General features: G+C 35.7%; 1 protein-coding gene across 3 annotated transcripts in view; it reads left to right on the top strand.

The window, feature by feature from the left end:
• Window positions 1-15,337, top strand: part of Pclo (piccolo presynaptic cytomatrix protein) — a 335,738-nt gene that overhangs the window by 134,959 nt on the left and 185,442 nt on the right. For all 3 annotated transcript variants that reach the window (XM_055612550.1, XM_055612549.1, XM_055612551.1), the window contains exon 4: window positions 10,193-10,900. In XM_055612550.1, coding sequence (XP_055468525.1) covers window positions 10,193-10,900 — 708 coding nt within the window. The remainder of the gene's footprint in view (window positions 1-10,192; window positions 10,901-15,337) is intronic.

Here is a 15,337-nt window from a genome sequence, read left to right as displayed (position 1 = left end):
AGGAAATTATTAATAGAGCACTCAGTTCACTTGTATAAAAAAAATAGCATCAGGGCTAGGTTTGGTGGCACTTGTTTTTATCCCAGCCAACACTCTGAGGTAGAATGAGGCAAGTTTCTGAGTTTGAGGCCAGCCTAATCCATATCATGAAGCCTATACCAACCAGGCTGCATACTGAGGCCTTCTCAAAAGAAAATAAGAAAAAAGAAGACATCTGCAAATTTTTTTGAAATCCTACTTAGCCTCTTTGCAAGCAATATTGCCTTTCACATGTGGGAAATTCTCATTTCTCCTTCATTCAAGTATTTTAAAACTGCTGGCCTTCTACCAACTTTTATTAATGATTCTGCATAAAATACTCTTCTGGTTTCTCCTAGTTAAAGGGGTGGGGGAGAGGGGTATTAAGAGTTTGCTCCCTGCTCTCTTCCTTTTATGAAGGAACTGTAGAAATTTCACCACTGATTCTGATTTCAGTAGCTTCTATATCCCTTAAAATCTACTCTAGAGTTGTTCCCATATCTCTCTGGCATGCCTATTCATTCCATTGGATACTTAACAGAATATTGTTTTTAGTTTCCTCGTTTCATTTTTCCGCATTTGCATAATAAATGTCATTATAGAAACTTCTAAGATGGGGTGAGAATTTAATGAGATAAAGCATAGCCACAGGGTTCTGTAACCCAACACATTCTAGCCAGTCTCCTCTCTCCTGAATCTGTTCTTTCTCTATTTTTAAATTGCCATATTTCTTGCAAATTGGGATGGCTTTTTATTTTTATTTTTTGGCTTAGCAATGTTAATTCTACCATTCAATTTCTGCTGCTGCCGCCCTAGTCATCTGCACAAGCTTGCAACCCTGCCAAACAATGGCATTCCTTCAGGGGAAATTCATCCTCTTCAATGTAAGCTGCCAAAGGAGAAAGCTACATACAAATGAACCAAATTTGTCTTAAAAACAGGAGTTTCTATTTTGTTTTTGTTTTTTGTTTTGCCCAGACCAATCTACATACCCACAGGGTAAGACAGCAGTGATGATTTTTTAAATTATTTTTTTATTAATTACAGTTTATTCACTTTGTCTCTCCCCTGTACCTCTCTCCATCCTCCCCTCCCAACTCACCCTCCCTCTTCCCCACCAGTGTCCCTCTCCCAGTCCACTGATAAGGGAGGTCCTCCTCCCCTTCCTCTGATCCTAGTCTATCAGGTTTCCTAGTCTATCATTGTCTTCTTCTGTGTCCTGGTAAGGCTGCTCCCCACCCAGGAGGAGGTGATCAAAAAGCAGGCTAATTAGTTCCTGTGAGAGACAGTCCCTGCCCCATTACTATGGAGGCCACTTGGACACTGAACTACCATACACTCACTACCTCTGTGCAGGGGTTCCAGGCCATCTCCATGAGTGGTCCTTGGCTAGAGTATCAGTCTCAGAAAAGACCCCTGTGCCCAGACTTGTCATCAGAGGAGGGAGAAAACAGGGAACAGGGCAGGAGCCTACCACAGAGGGCCTCTGAAAGGCTCTGCCCTGCTGAGACTCATAGACAAACTTTGGGCAGAGTGCGGGGAATCTTATGAAAGAAGTGGGAGATAGTAAGACCTGGAGAGGACAGGAGCTCCACAAGGACAGCAACAGATGATTTTTTTTTATGGTTTTCATCAGATGCTTTCAATGACAGATATATTCATGCTACTTTAATCTACACTTGACATACAGATGAGCCTGTAAGGTAGAGAGACTTCAACTGTTTCTCTCTATGCCTCATCTTCCTCCGACCTCAGGGCACCAAATGTTTCTGCCCAAACCACTCCTGCCTTAACACTAATACAGACCATTGACATATAGTCCATACATTTCTAGCATGATTGCCCTGTCTATCTGTCCCTCCTCTTCTTCTCAATTCATTGAGTCATTCTCAAATGACTCAGTCACATCTTTACTTTCGAGGGAGTACTTATTGGGTCAGTTGCTCAAGGGTATTCAATATAAATTTATTCTTTATGCGCAACATACATATTATAAAGCATTGAAAAACTTGTGGTATTTATTATGTGGGGGTAGATAATGATCACTATACAGTTCCAATGAACAGAAGTCACGTTGCTGTTGTGCGATGGGGTGTAACTGTCCTTGCAAGCCCATTCTTTGAATAAGGCTGTGAAGGGATCCCTGAGGCAGTCTGACTAGCTAAATTGTCCAAATTGGTAGGTCCAATTTGGCAAACAAACAGATGAAGAAAATACCTTATATCAACCTCTGACCTCTAGGCACATGCACAAAACATGTATACACACCCAGATACACACTTATATACACTATACAAACAATATGATTAGGCCACTAGGCCTCATGAATGTGATTGGTCCTCTTGTGAAGAGGTGCTGCTTCACTTTTTTTTGCAGTCCATCACAGCCTGACTACAGTAGGAACAGGAAATGTCCTCCTCCGGAGGTCTGGACTTTCCAGGCCAAAGGATTAAAGGATATTTATTTCTGGGGAACACTCGCTGACAAGGATATGCCATTTTGTTATACAGCCTCTGTGAGCTAATACTGTATTTAATAGTTTATATCAGTTGTCAAATTGGTAGACTCTAAGATCACATTGGAGACAAATCTCTGGGCTTCTTTGTTATGCAATTAGAGATTAGGAATATTAAAGTGGGGAGAACCACCCTATATTTGGGTGATCCCACTTCATTCAATTCCTTAGTCTCAGAATGGATGAAACAGAGAGAGCTTAGTGGGCACAGGCATCTGCTTGCTCTGCTTCTAGACTGTGAACACAGTATGAACAGCTGCCTCCTCAAGCTCCTAAGCCTGTAACTCCCACACTGTGATGGACTTTATGCTAAAACTGCAAGCAAAAATAAATCCTTGTCCCATTAAGCGTGCTTCTTAATAGGCATTTGTCACAGAATGACAAATAATTTCTGCAGTGTGTGTGTGTGTGTGTGTGTGTGTGTGTGTGTGTGTGTGTGTGTGTGTATGTATGGTGTTGGTCCTGTTAAAAGAAACTAACCCTTGGTTTCTTTCAGTGAGTTCAGTCACAATTGTCTCAATGTAATAATTTACAGATACTTTAATTAACTTGGACATGAAATAATGTGCTATGTGAATAACTCTTTAAATTATTACTCAGATTATTTTTGAGTTTGGAAAATGTGTGGGCATTATGATAGAAAAGAAAATAGAAAGGTATTCTGGTAGTTCAGGTCAGGAAAAATGAACAACAAATTTATCAATGAAAATTATGGAATTGTATTCTCAGAATATTTTAAATCTTTATTATATATATATATAATATGATTAAATATATTATGTCTTGTATGTGATTTTAGCTAGCATGTGACTATTTATTGAAACATTGTTAACATAGTTTACATATGGAGAAACATACATTTTATACTTCTAAGAAAAGAAACAGAGCAACTGTGTTTGGGTATATAGGGCTATGCAGCGTTGCAGAAGTGAATATACATGAAACCAGTGATGGACATTGACATGGCATCTATCAGCTTAGACTGTGAATCTTAGACCTTCAGGTTTTCCCCAAGTTCGCATAGTCTGCTAGAATTCTTACGGATCCCTAACTTTACCATTATTCATTCTACTCTAACTCAGTAAAGCATCTATTTCCCATTTTCCAGTTTTACATATGTACATGCTTATTTAGTATCATTATATGTATGATTATTTTATATAATTCATTTTTTACATATGAACAAATTAAAATGATACATTGTTAAATATTATATTGTGTACTTGAGTCATTCTGTTAACAACCACAAAAAGGCCAGAAATATGAAGGAAACTGTATTTTCTAATTTAAAAATATGTGGTAATAAAAGGACTTTAACCATATTTTTTCATTTTTATGAAAGGCAGAATACAAATAAAAGTCTCACAAGTAGACCATTTTGCACACATTTGAATTTGAAACAGTGCCTTATATAGCTCATGCTAATCTTGAATTCATTATGTATAAGAAACAGGCCTTGAATTCTGGTTCTCATGCCATCAGCTCTGGAGTGCTGATATGACAGACTGGCACCAGCGTATCTGCTTCATTCTCAGGCTTGTAAATGGTTATCCCATGATCAAAGATTATTAACATCTTAATTTTATGGTCTGAATAACTGATTTTATAGTCGAGAAAAAGTTTTCTCAGCTTTCAATTCAAACCTTTTCTCTTTTACAAATAACAAAAACACTGCATTCCTTAGTAAAAGAATATATTTTAGGTTGTTATATTACGTTTAAGAATACAGGGTCTTAAAATAAATAGAAAACTGTATATCTTAGAAAGTATGAATTACTGAGACGAATGACAAATCCCATATAATAATTCTGCTTACAAAGTCTTGGATCTATGAAAAAATGAAAGGTGATAGCTAGGGCTGGAGACAAGTACAAGTCTCAGCACCATATCAAATGGCTTACATCACCTAGTAGTAAGACCATTTCCAAGGATCGAATAACTTTTTGACCTCTCTGGCCTCCTTGGGCCACTACAGTCATATGTACACATGGCGCCCACCACACACACACACACACACACACACACACACACACACACACACACACACGCACACACACACGCACATACTTAAATATGTTAAAAAAGCATATCAATATGCTGTCGAAATGTTAACTTATTGCTTAAGTATTTTATTGTTGAGCCAAATGTTTTTCAAGGCACAAAATTATGTTTGAATTGCAATTCACTCAGTTTTAAGACAAGGCTATGGCCTGTGGTTTAGTACTTCTATCGAAGGAAAGTATGTTAGTTTCAAAATCAGTTCAGTTGGTCTTTTAATGAAAATTGATGAAAAATGCTATTTGCAAGATTTCTCATATACAAATATGAGTGCATGTATATTGTATTTTTGACCATCATTTCCAAAGCATGTTAAGTCTATTGATAAATTTTTAACCTGCTTCAGGTCTTATATTCATGCTTCAAAAAGATACTTAAAAAAGAAAATAGGCATCCCTGAATTCTGAGATTTTATTTAATGATATTGTTGCTATAGTTACAGCTGAAATCTTACATAAAACAAATTACTTATTGATGGAAAATTCTGAGTAGCACAGCAGAGTCTTTTTTTCTGTTTCTTTTTTTTTATTTTTTATTTATTTCCTTCTCCCCTCTTAAGATTAATGGATTTTTGGCATGTTGTTTTGTTTTGAACAAGCTTTGATGATTTGATGTTAAATGAATTTTAGTAACTTGTTCTAGCTTACAATTGAATGTGTTTGAGTTTTGTGTAATCAGCATATTTATTTTTATACATTTCATATTTATCAGAATTTTCACTACTTGGATATGTATTTTATATTTTAATAACTTATGTTATAGAAGTAAATAAGTAGGTGATTATTTTCATAATATGGAGGCTTCTGATTATGTTATATTTAATAATTACATAGATTAAAATCTTTTATTATAGTTTTTTCCAGTAACACTAATAAGTATCCTTAGAAAGATCATTAAAATCTGCAAAATGCATAAAAACAAAGGAATATGACTTTTCACTCCATGGGAAAAACCTGAATTTTCTTTTCTTACCATCTATGCATCATGTACAGTGTCTTGGGTAGGTGTAGGAATTTATTCCTGTCTTCTGTGATGGCACTTAGTCTGACTTCAATTTGTGCAGGTCTTGTGACTGTTGTCATAGTCTACGTGATTTTCTATGTGCATTTGCCCTGTTGCATCTAGAAAAATGTTGTTTCCTTGAATTCATCCAATCACTGTGGCTCTTAAAATCTTTTCAACCCATCTTCTGCTCTTGAGCTCTGATTTCAGAATTGTGATGCAGATACTGAATACAGGGTTAAAAATTCTAAACTCTTCTACTCGCTGCACATTGTTCATTTGTGGATTTCAGTGTTAATTACAGTAAGACGAAGCTTCTCTGAGGAGAGTTGAGAAGTGCATTTATTTATAGGTATGACAAGATGTCATTAGGAATTATTTTATTGTTATGCTGATTTAACAGAATGATTACAGTAGAGTTCCATGACTTATTTAGCCTCAGGTTCTTGGTCTCATTAACACTGTCAGATATAAAATCCATCTTGCAGAGCGTGACATAAATCCAACGAAAAAACAGGTGGTTACCTCCTGTAGCATTTGTTCTACTTTTGTGCCAGTACATCTAGCAGGCTCAGAGAGGCTGTAGGTTTCAGAGATTGTAGCTAGCTGTTATCTCTTAGCACTATACCTTATCCTGTTCACATGACAGATGCTGGTGGTATAGTCACCACTGCTTTATAACTTTACCCAAAATACTGTAAATTGAGGAAATGAAGTGTCTTATTTCGCATAATAAGATTAGATGCATATACTATGCAGTGTTAACCCTCTTACCTATATTCCAAAAGTTATGAAAATACTGAGTATACTCTCTCCCAAATACTACTGTGCTTCATTTTCTCAACACAGGTCCTTTTAACAAAAGCTATGTATTCTGTGGTACATGGCTTATCATATGTACTTACCATATACTCAATATAAGACAACTAACTAAAAGTAATTTCACAAAATATAATCAAAATTACATAATAGACAAAACTTTCCAATGGAATGAAAACCACTTTCCTGATAGATTAAAAGTCCCCAGCTCATTTACATAAGGAAATGTCTTGATAAAAATGCTTAGTATTCACCTGCATGTGATTTTTAGAGTTCTTGTGACAAAACAGCACTGAGACTGCTTTTTTTTTTGTCTGCTGTTTTTTTTTTTTTTGAAATGTCAACCTCAAAATATGAATAATGAAAAATCTTAAGATGTATTTCAATCATGTCATGGTTTTTTGAACTGTAGTACAGATAAAGATTGATGTTCTCAGGTATTATTTTGGGGGACTATTCAGTGCAGAGATGAGGCACTCTCTGTTTGACAAGTGATCAAGTCAGCTTCTTTCCCACGATGTATGGACATAGCTGTTTTGTAAAACTGTGCTTCACACCAGAGATGCTTTCACAGAAACATAATAAGGATTAATATTGGTACATCACCAGATGATGGTGATGACTTTAACCCAAGCACTTGGGAGGCAGAGGCAGGTAGATTTTCTGAGTTTGAGGTCAGCCTTGTCTACCGAGAGGCAGGCAGGGCTGCACAGAGAAACCCTGTCTTAAAAGAAAGAAGAAAAGGAAGGAAAGAAGGGAAGGGAGGAAGGAAGGGAGGGAGGGAGGGAGGGAGGAAGGAAGGAAGGAAGGAAGGAAGAAAGAAAGGAAGGAAAGAAAGAAGGAATAAAAAAGAAATAAAAACAGAGAAATAAAGGAAAAGGAAGAAAAGAACAAAAAAATAAAAAAATAAAAAGATTGATCTTGAGGGTTCACACCAAAGCAAAGGGACCCAAATACATCCTAATGCTTTACAGACAGGCCTTACTAAACTTAACCATTGGTTTTTACCTTTGTACTTTGATAAGAAGTTAAGGATCCATAACCCCTTACAGATTAGAAAATTGTCAAATATATTAAGCACCATCTCTAAAAAAACAGAAAGCAGGGAACAAAATGAAACTTTTCTCTAATAGTATTGTACAAAAGTAAGTGGTTTTTCTGTAATAAATTTAATCCAAGCACCTGGAGAGAGGAGCCAATATGAAAAGCAATTTGAAATTAAATTTATCTGGAGGCAATGCAACATAAAAAAGCAGGCAAACTTATTTATAGGAACTTCCCACCTTGTTCCTTGCATAATAGATACAAATTAAATGGTATTAATTAGAATATCTTATATTAAAATAGATATAATGGAGGACAAAACAGAAAATTCAAAAGTCAAGGAGAGTTCCTGCCATCACGTTTGCATCTGCCCCCTGTGTGATCAGTTTTCATGTGCTTTTTTTTCAGAGAGTAGTTTTCTACCTTAGGTTGCAAAACAGTGAGCTGGCAGTTTCTCAAGATGGGGGGGGGTCCTCTTTTCTTCACCCAGTGCTATGCTAATACTGGAAAGCATATAGCTGGGTACCACCTAAGGTGATCTGCTGAAGAGAGACAACTTGCTATATACTGAGCAGCAATCACATAAGGAAATATCTCAGGCAGAAAATCTGAATACGTTTTTGAAAAACATGCCAAACAATAGGAACTATGATCTTTCCTGCCTTAACTGAGGAATACATGTGATTAGTATTAAAAATGAAATGATTTTATTAACTAGAAAGAAGATAGAGAATTTTTTAAATTTTTTATTGATTACACTTTATTCACTTTGTATCCCCCCCTCCTGTAGCTCCCTCCCACCTCCCCTCTTAATCCTTCCCTTCCTCCCCCTTCTCCAGGCATGCCCCTCCCCAAGTCCACTGATAGGGGAGGTCTTCTTTTCTTTCCTTCTGATTCTAGTCTATTAGGTCTCATCAAGAGTGGCTGCATTGTCTTCCTCTTCCAAATGGGCTCCATAGTAATGGGAAGAGGGACTGTCTCTGACATGAACTGATTGGCCTGCTCTTTGATCACCTACCCCTGAGGGGGGAGCAGCCTTACCAGGCCACAGAAGATAGAGAATTTAAAAAAAAAAAATCTATCGTACTCTGTGGAATTTTATTTCGCTGATACAAAGAGATAAAGAGTTGGAAAACTAAATTCAAATAACCTCTGCTTAATTTTGAACAAAATGAAAATTATTATGAAATATAATTGTATAAGAATAAATTTATGATGGAAATGCTATGTTTGAACATACTAAGCATGAAATAGTTTTCTTTCAAATTTACAGATTCCTTTCCACCCAAAATCCCCAAGTGAGTACTTCCGTGGGTCCTTCGTCCTTCTTATATCCCTCTTCCATTAATTATTAATATATATATATATATCTTCTATTTTATTTTTTTGAAAAAAATTTATTTTTTATATTAATTACAGTTTATTTACTTTGTATCCCAGCTCTAGCCTGCTCCCTCATTGCCTCCCAATTCCACTCTCCCTCTCTCATCTTCTCCCATGCCCCTCTCCAAGTCAACTGATAGGGGAGGTCCTCTTCTACTTCCATCTGACCCTAGTGTATCAGGTTTTATCAGGACTGTCTGCATTGTCTTCTTTTGTGGCCTGGTAAGGCTGCTCCCCCATTTGGGGAGGTGACCAAAGAGCCAACCACTGAGTTCATGTCAGAGACAGTCCCTGTTCCCATTACTAGTGTATTCACTTAGATGCTGAGCTGCCATTGGCTACGTCTGCGCAGGGGTTCTAGGTTATCTCCATGCATGGTCCTTGATTGGAGTATCAGTCTCAGAAAAGACGTCTTTGCCCAGATTTGGTTCTGTTGTTCTCCTTGTAGAATCCTTGTCCCCTCCAGGTCTTTCTATCTCTCCTTCTTTCATTAGTTTTCCTGTACTCTGCCCAAGTTTTGTCTATGCGTCTCAGCATTTGTTTTGATACTCTGTTGGGCATAGTCTTTCAGAGGCCCACTGTGGTAGGCTCCTGTCCTGTTCCCTGTTTTCTTCCTCTTTGGAGGTCTGTCCCATTTGCCTTTCTGAATGAAGATTGATCATCTTACCCAGGGTCGTCCTTCTTTCTTAGCTTCTTTAGGTGTATAGATTTTAGTATGATTGTGCTATATTATATGTCTAATATCCACTTATAAGTGAGTATATACCATGTGTGCTTCTCTGCTTCTGGAATACCTCAGTATGTTCATTTCTAGTTCCCACCATTTACCTGCAAATTTCATGATTTCCTTGTTTTTAATTGCCGAGTAGCATTCCACTGTGTATATGTCCCACAATTGCTGTATCCATTCCTCAATTGAGGGACATCTAGGTTGTTTCCAGGTTTTGGCTTTTACAAATAAAGCTGCTACAAGGAAATGCAAATCAAAATGACCCTGAGATTTCACCTTACACCCATCAGAATGGTTAACATCAAAAACTCAAGTGACAAAACATGCTGGAGAGTTTGTGGACAAAGGGAAACCCTCCTCCACTGCTTATACAAACTTATACAACCACTTTGGAAATCAATCTGGCGCTTTCTTAGATAATTAGGAATAGCGCTTCCTCAAGATCCATCTATCCCACTCCTAGACATATATCCAAAAGAGGCTCAAATACACAACAAGGACATTTGTTCAAGCATGTTTATAGCAGCTTACATCCCTTTTCAACTTTCATGTTGATTAATGCACTAGAATAGAAAGTCTACAATACTCCTTCCTAATCTTTTTTGTTGCTGTTTGTTCTGCAGGTTCAAGAGTGGCTTTGTTTAAACTGCCAGACACAGAGGGCACTGTCTGGACAACTTGGAGATATGGGCAAAATGCCACCTGCATCATCAGGATCCAAAGTATCCCCTGTACCTGGCCCTGCAGAAACATCGTCTCAGAAAGCACCCACAGGCACCCATGTAAAAGGCCAAAAGAAAGAAACAGAAGTAAAAAAAGAAACTGAAAAACTGATCCCAGAAAAAGAAACAGCATCAATTGAGAAAACTCCTACAGTTGTAACCCTAGATCAAAAACCAGAGGAGAGTAAAGTAGACAAAAGCAAAGTTTCAGCACTGCAGGAAAAGAAACCTCCTTCTGAAGAGGAAAAACAGCTACCTGAAGATAAAAAGGAAAAGAAGCCACCTGCCGAAGAAACACCACCGCTTGAAGAAAAGAAGCCAGCTTCCAAAGATGAGAAGTTACCCCCAGAAGTAAAGCCATTGACCTCAGAAGGGGAAGAGAAACGTGATATGCTTAAAGCTCATGTACAAACTCCAGAAGAAAAGCCCACAGGCAGAGTGACTGCAAAGGTAGAACAGGGGCAGCCAGAGACCAAAGTTGAAGGTCTGCCAAGTGTCACACCTGAGACTTTGCCAAAGGAAGGAGAGAAGGAAAGCAAAGCTGTGAAAGAGCCCCAGGCAGAGGGCAGCGCAAGTTATGACCACGTGGAGCCTAGCAAAGTAAGGACAGTAAGTTGTGTTTCCTACTCTTACAGTCTTGCATACACACTACAGTAGATTTACTTAGTACCTGAGATGATCAAGGACAAGACAGACATAAAACCTTTAAACTGTGAATTGCTTTTCAGAGAACTCTAACTTTTATTCACTTAAAAGCAAAGGCATTTTGAAACCTTAATCAAATTCCACAGAGAATAATTGTAAAATTTTCTAAATCATATAGAAAATGGAAAGGTTTCCTGTAGTTCCAAGTTATTATTAATTTTTTTATAACACACAATGAACATATAAATCAGTATTTCTCTTTACCTAAAACCATGTATCATTAGGCTCTTTGGTTTTGTAAGAGCCAAGGAGCTTTTTGTTATTGCTTGTTTTCTTTTGCTTTCCCTTTACATAGACTTCTAAGCTGTGATCAGTACAAGAGAGGTGTGGTCAAAATTCAGAATGAAAGTAATTTCATATATTCACAGTTAATCCTAGTGTTTCTCATAATTTAGTTTGTCATATGTTTAACATGGGAGGGTTAGTTATAATCTACATGTAATCTAAAATACTTTCCCTTTAGTGAGAATTTTCAAAATTCCCCATCTTAAGAAATATTTGCATTAGCCATTCTGCCCCTTTAAATGAACTCTAATTTTTCAAAGTATAATAATTTTAATTAGTCTAATTATACCACCTTCCTCTTTTTCTTTTCACCTTCCTATATCTGTTCCCTCTAATCCCTTTCAGTCTCCTTTATACACTTAACTCCCTCTTAAACTGATGGGATCTTTTTCTTTGATTTTTTTTTAATTGTTCCATAGATGTGTGTATGTATATATACTTAGGAAAGAAAACAGAAGCTGCCTAGAAATCTGTAAAGTATCTTATATCTAATTAAATAATTTTAATTCATAGAGGACATCAATGATCCATATAAAACCTACTTGTATAACTTTTAAAATTCTGAGTAGAAATTAGAATTGCAACCTTCAATCAGATTGTGGGAGTTTGCTATTGTTTATGATTTGACACATGGCTGCTAACCCATCTCCACTCTTTTTCTCTTTCTCTTTCTGATCATCTTTGGGTTCTGCATTTGCCATTTCCAGGCTTTTTTTTTTTTTTTTTTTTTTTTTTTTTTTGCCAATCTCCATGTTGTTGTTGCTTTGGTTTTTCTTTCTTTTCTATCAAGAGGAGTCACATGAATAACCATTAAATTCACATAAGTCTCTATATTTTAATTTCAGAACTCTGTGTACCAAAGTAGATAGTTCCTCTTAAAACCTCACTGTAAATTCACGCTCAACATGTTTGACTTTTACTCAATTTTCTAGAGAACCTGTTCCTCCTTTTTTCTCTCTGGAATAGTGACACCATCATTTACCTGCCTCTTGTCTTCCAGGCACTGATCTGATGCAGGGGAAGTCCCTTTTTTCCCTGCCTGTGTCCCCCATACCATTATTGATGATAAGGACATCCCTCTACTTATTGCTTCCTTGAGCTCCTGAATTTATTATTTTCATAATGGTTATAGATGTGGATTCCATCAACTTTTCCTGTCACTTCCAAACATTTTTTGCTTACTTCATTTTGCATCTCATTTAACTTACCATTGTTTCATCTTGCATAACAAATGCTTGTAGCAATATACAAGTGTCAGTTCCCTGGTGATATCCTTGTGACTTCTTTGCATTATAAGTTTTATAAACACATGACCTTTGCTTGTGTGTGCTATTGTTATGCCTGCTACTTACTGACTGTAGAAAATGTGGTTAGCAGAAACTATGTAATACAAGCCATATTTCTTCCTTACCCAACAATAAGCCTTTTTTGTACACTCCCAAATTTTTAAACTTTATCAGATAATCCTAGTTACAAAAATGATGTATGTTCATTACAACTCAAACAGTTCTATAAGGAAGAAATAATATCCATCTAGTTGCATCCCTCTAATCTCAAGAGCAAGAGAAGACTACACTGAAGAACCATAAATAGCCATACAGATTAGTTCAGAGGGCTACACATGATATACCTTAAAGTAAAAAACAGGGAAAATATACACTTTTTCTTTTATCTTATATATATGATGTGTATCCTGTATGTAAAGATATCATTAACATTTTAGTTTTTTTTCCTGCCATGGGGTTTTTCATAGAGGACAGGCTATCTACACTCAACAGTGTGTAGTCCTGCCTAAATAGCTCAGCGTGGCTTTTCCACCCTGTGACATGTGGCTTCATTTTAACTTTCCTGCAACCCTTGCCATCCTCTGCTAGTGAGAGATCAAGACTACAGACACTTCCATGTGATGCTCAGGCACATATTGTTTTCTCCCCTCAGCCGATGACTGAAAGTCAACATCTCCTGCTGCAGAACTCCCTAGATTGGCTCGTTTTTTATAACTGCCACTTTAAAATCCAAGGAATACTCCTCTTACCATATTCTAGGCACTTTACATTTTTTTCTTCCTATCTAAGCTACACAAATACTGATCATATAAACATTATGATGGCTGTTTTAAAAATAGGGAAATCAGAATTTATACTCCAAATACAAGTGTACTTGGAGGAAAACAGCAAATGAGGATTTTAGTACAGTAGTTCTGATTATAAAGCCTCTACTCGCAACCACAACCTGTGATGACTTTTCTCCTGGAACACTTCTGAAAAATTATCTTTCCTTACTCATCTCTTTTTGTAACTTTTGGCACAATCTTTTGTGTAACTTTGACAGTTTGAATATTTTTACTATTTTATATTCATTTATCAATTTGCCAGTTTTAATACTGTGTTGCTTATATTTCTTTGTCACTACATGATTTTGTTTATTCAAATTTTTAAAAATGTGTTTATTAAGTAAATTTAAAAAGAATATATTATGAATATAACATATTTGAAAGTATACTTCTTTAACCATTTAAGATTCATACTTTTTAAATCATGTTACTATAAAATTCTGCCTTTTTACCTATTAACCCAAACAGAAATCTTTTGAAGTCTTTATTTCATATATTGTACAGAAAAACTAAAATCTTCAAGATGGAAACTAAAATTAACATTGATTTTAGTATAGACCTTGGTTTTTGTTTAAAATAATTGAAAGTTTAATATTCAAGTTATTTATAGACATTGACTACAATGCCTGCACTGTATTTTGCCTGTAGAATCAGAGTAAAAAATTAACAAGTGTTCTGGTAAACTACTTTATCTTTTCTTGGGTTCAGTTTTCTGGACTCAGTCTTCATTGGGGTGATTTAGATATTCATATATTCAGTTTATCTTGAGATAAACTTTCTGCAAATTATTACAGATAACCCGTGTATTCTTTTAGTTCATTTAAAATCAAGTTTAGAAAAATTAACTAAGCACTTACAGTTACCTATTTTTGCACATTTTTATTTGTATACTAAATCTCAGTTCTTAACTCTTATAATTTTCAGAAACCTATTTTCTTTCAATGTGGAGGGCTACTGGGTTCAACTTTTGTGGAAAGAACACAGACATATTTGACAGAGCATATGTTATGTTTTGTTTTGTTTTGTTTTTTGTTTTTTTTTTTTTTTTTTGATCATTTCCTCCCACTAGTACCCCACACAGTTCATCACCATTACAGGGGTTTCGAATGGTACTAATTCATCACTGCTTTATCTATGGCTGGCTTACTGTCCAAGAAAAGACAATGAGATGCTCCCAGAAAAGGGGATTCTCTAATCCCTGATGTTGATTAGTAATTTAAAAGAGAATGAAGCTTAGTCCCTGAAATTTTTGAGTTGTTTTAAATGCATATATTAGCAAAGTCAAGTTGCTAACATTTTATGCATGAAAAACATGCAGTATAATATAGGCCAGTGTAATGAAATGGAAGCTAAATTATTAAAAACCGAAAATGTTTTCTTTCAGGGAATAAAAAATAACATCGTTGTTTTAACAACTCTGCCTATAGCGTCACTATTCTCTCTACCTGATTGCATCAAAGATATAAAATTTATATTCAAAAGGAACCTAACTGAAATTTTATTCTCATTTAAAATTTCAAAGGTTGTTCTAAATGGTATTAAATGTAAAAATGTGGAACATATAATAAAAAATGTCAATTTTCCAATTATTCATATAAAAATAAATATTTTTTAAAATTAGTTATATTTTATATACCTGTATGTGAGCTACGTCTTACACAAAAATATTTGTTACGTCTGTATCTCCAAGTATTATTTCAATCAATTGATTAATTTCTTTGGAAGTAATAATGTCTTTCTAATATTTTAGTCTGGAGTAATGAGAAATCAATGAGAAAATAGTCTACATTATGGTGACTTCAAATGAATCCTTTGACTATATCCTACTTTGTGCTACTTCAAGTGACCATTTTGAAGATCAATAATTAGGGAAAACAAGATTAGGATATAGACTAATTTGCATCTAACTTTTCCTTCTAATAAGTGTTATTAATGATGCAGTG

This window comes from Psammomys obesus, unplaced genomic scaffold, assembly GCF_907164565.1.
Source record: "Psammomys obesus unplaced genomic scaffold, mPsaObe1.curated_primary_1811, whole genome shotgun sequence".
NCBI classification, from domain to species: Eukaryota; Metazoa; Chordata; class Mammalia; order Rodentia; family Muridae; genus Psammomys; species Psammomys obesus.
Note: the sequence above shows the minus strand (reverse complement) of the source record. Positions and strands in the feature narration are given on the sequence as shown.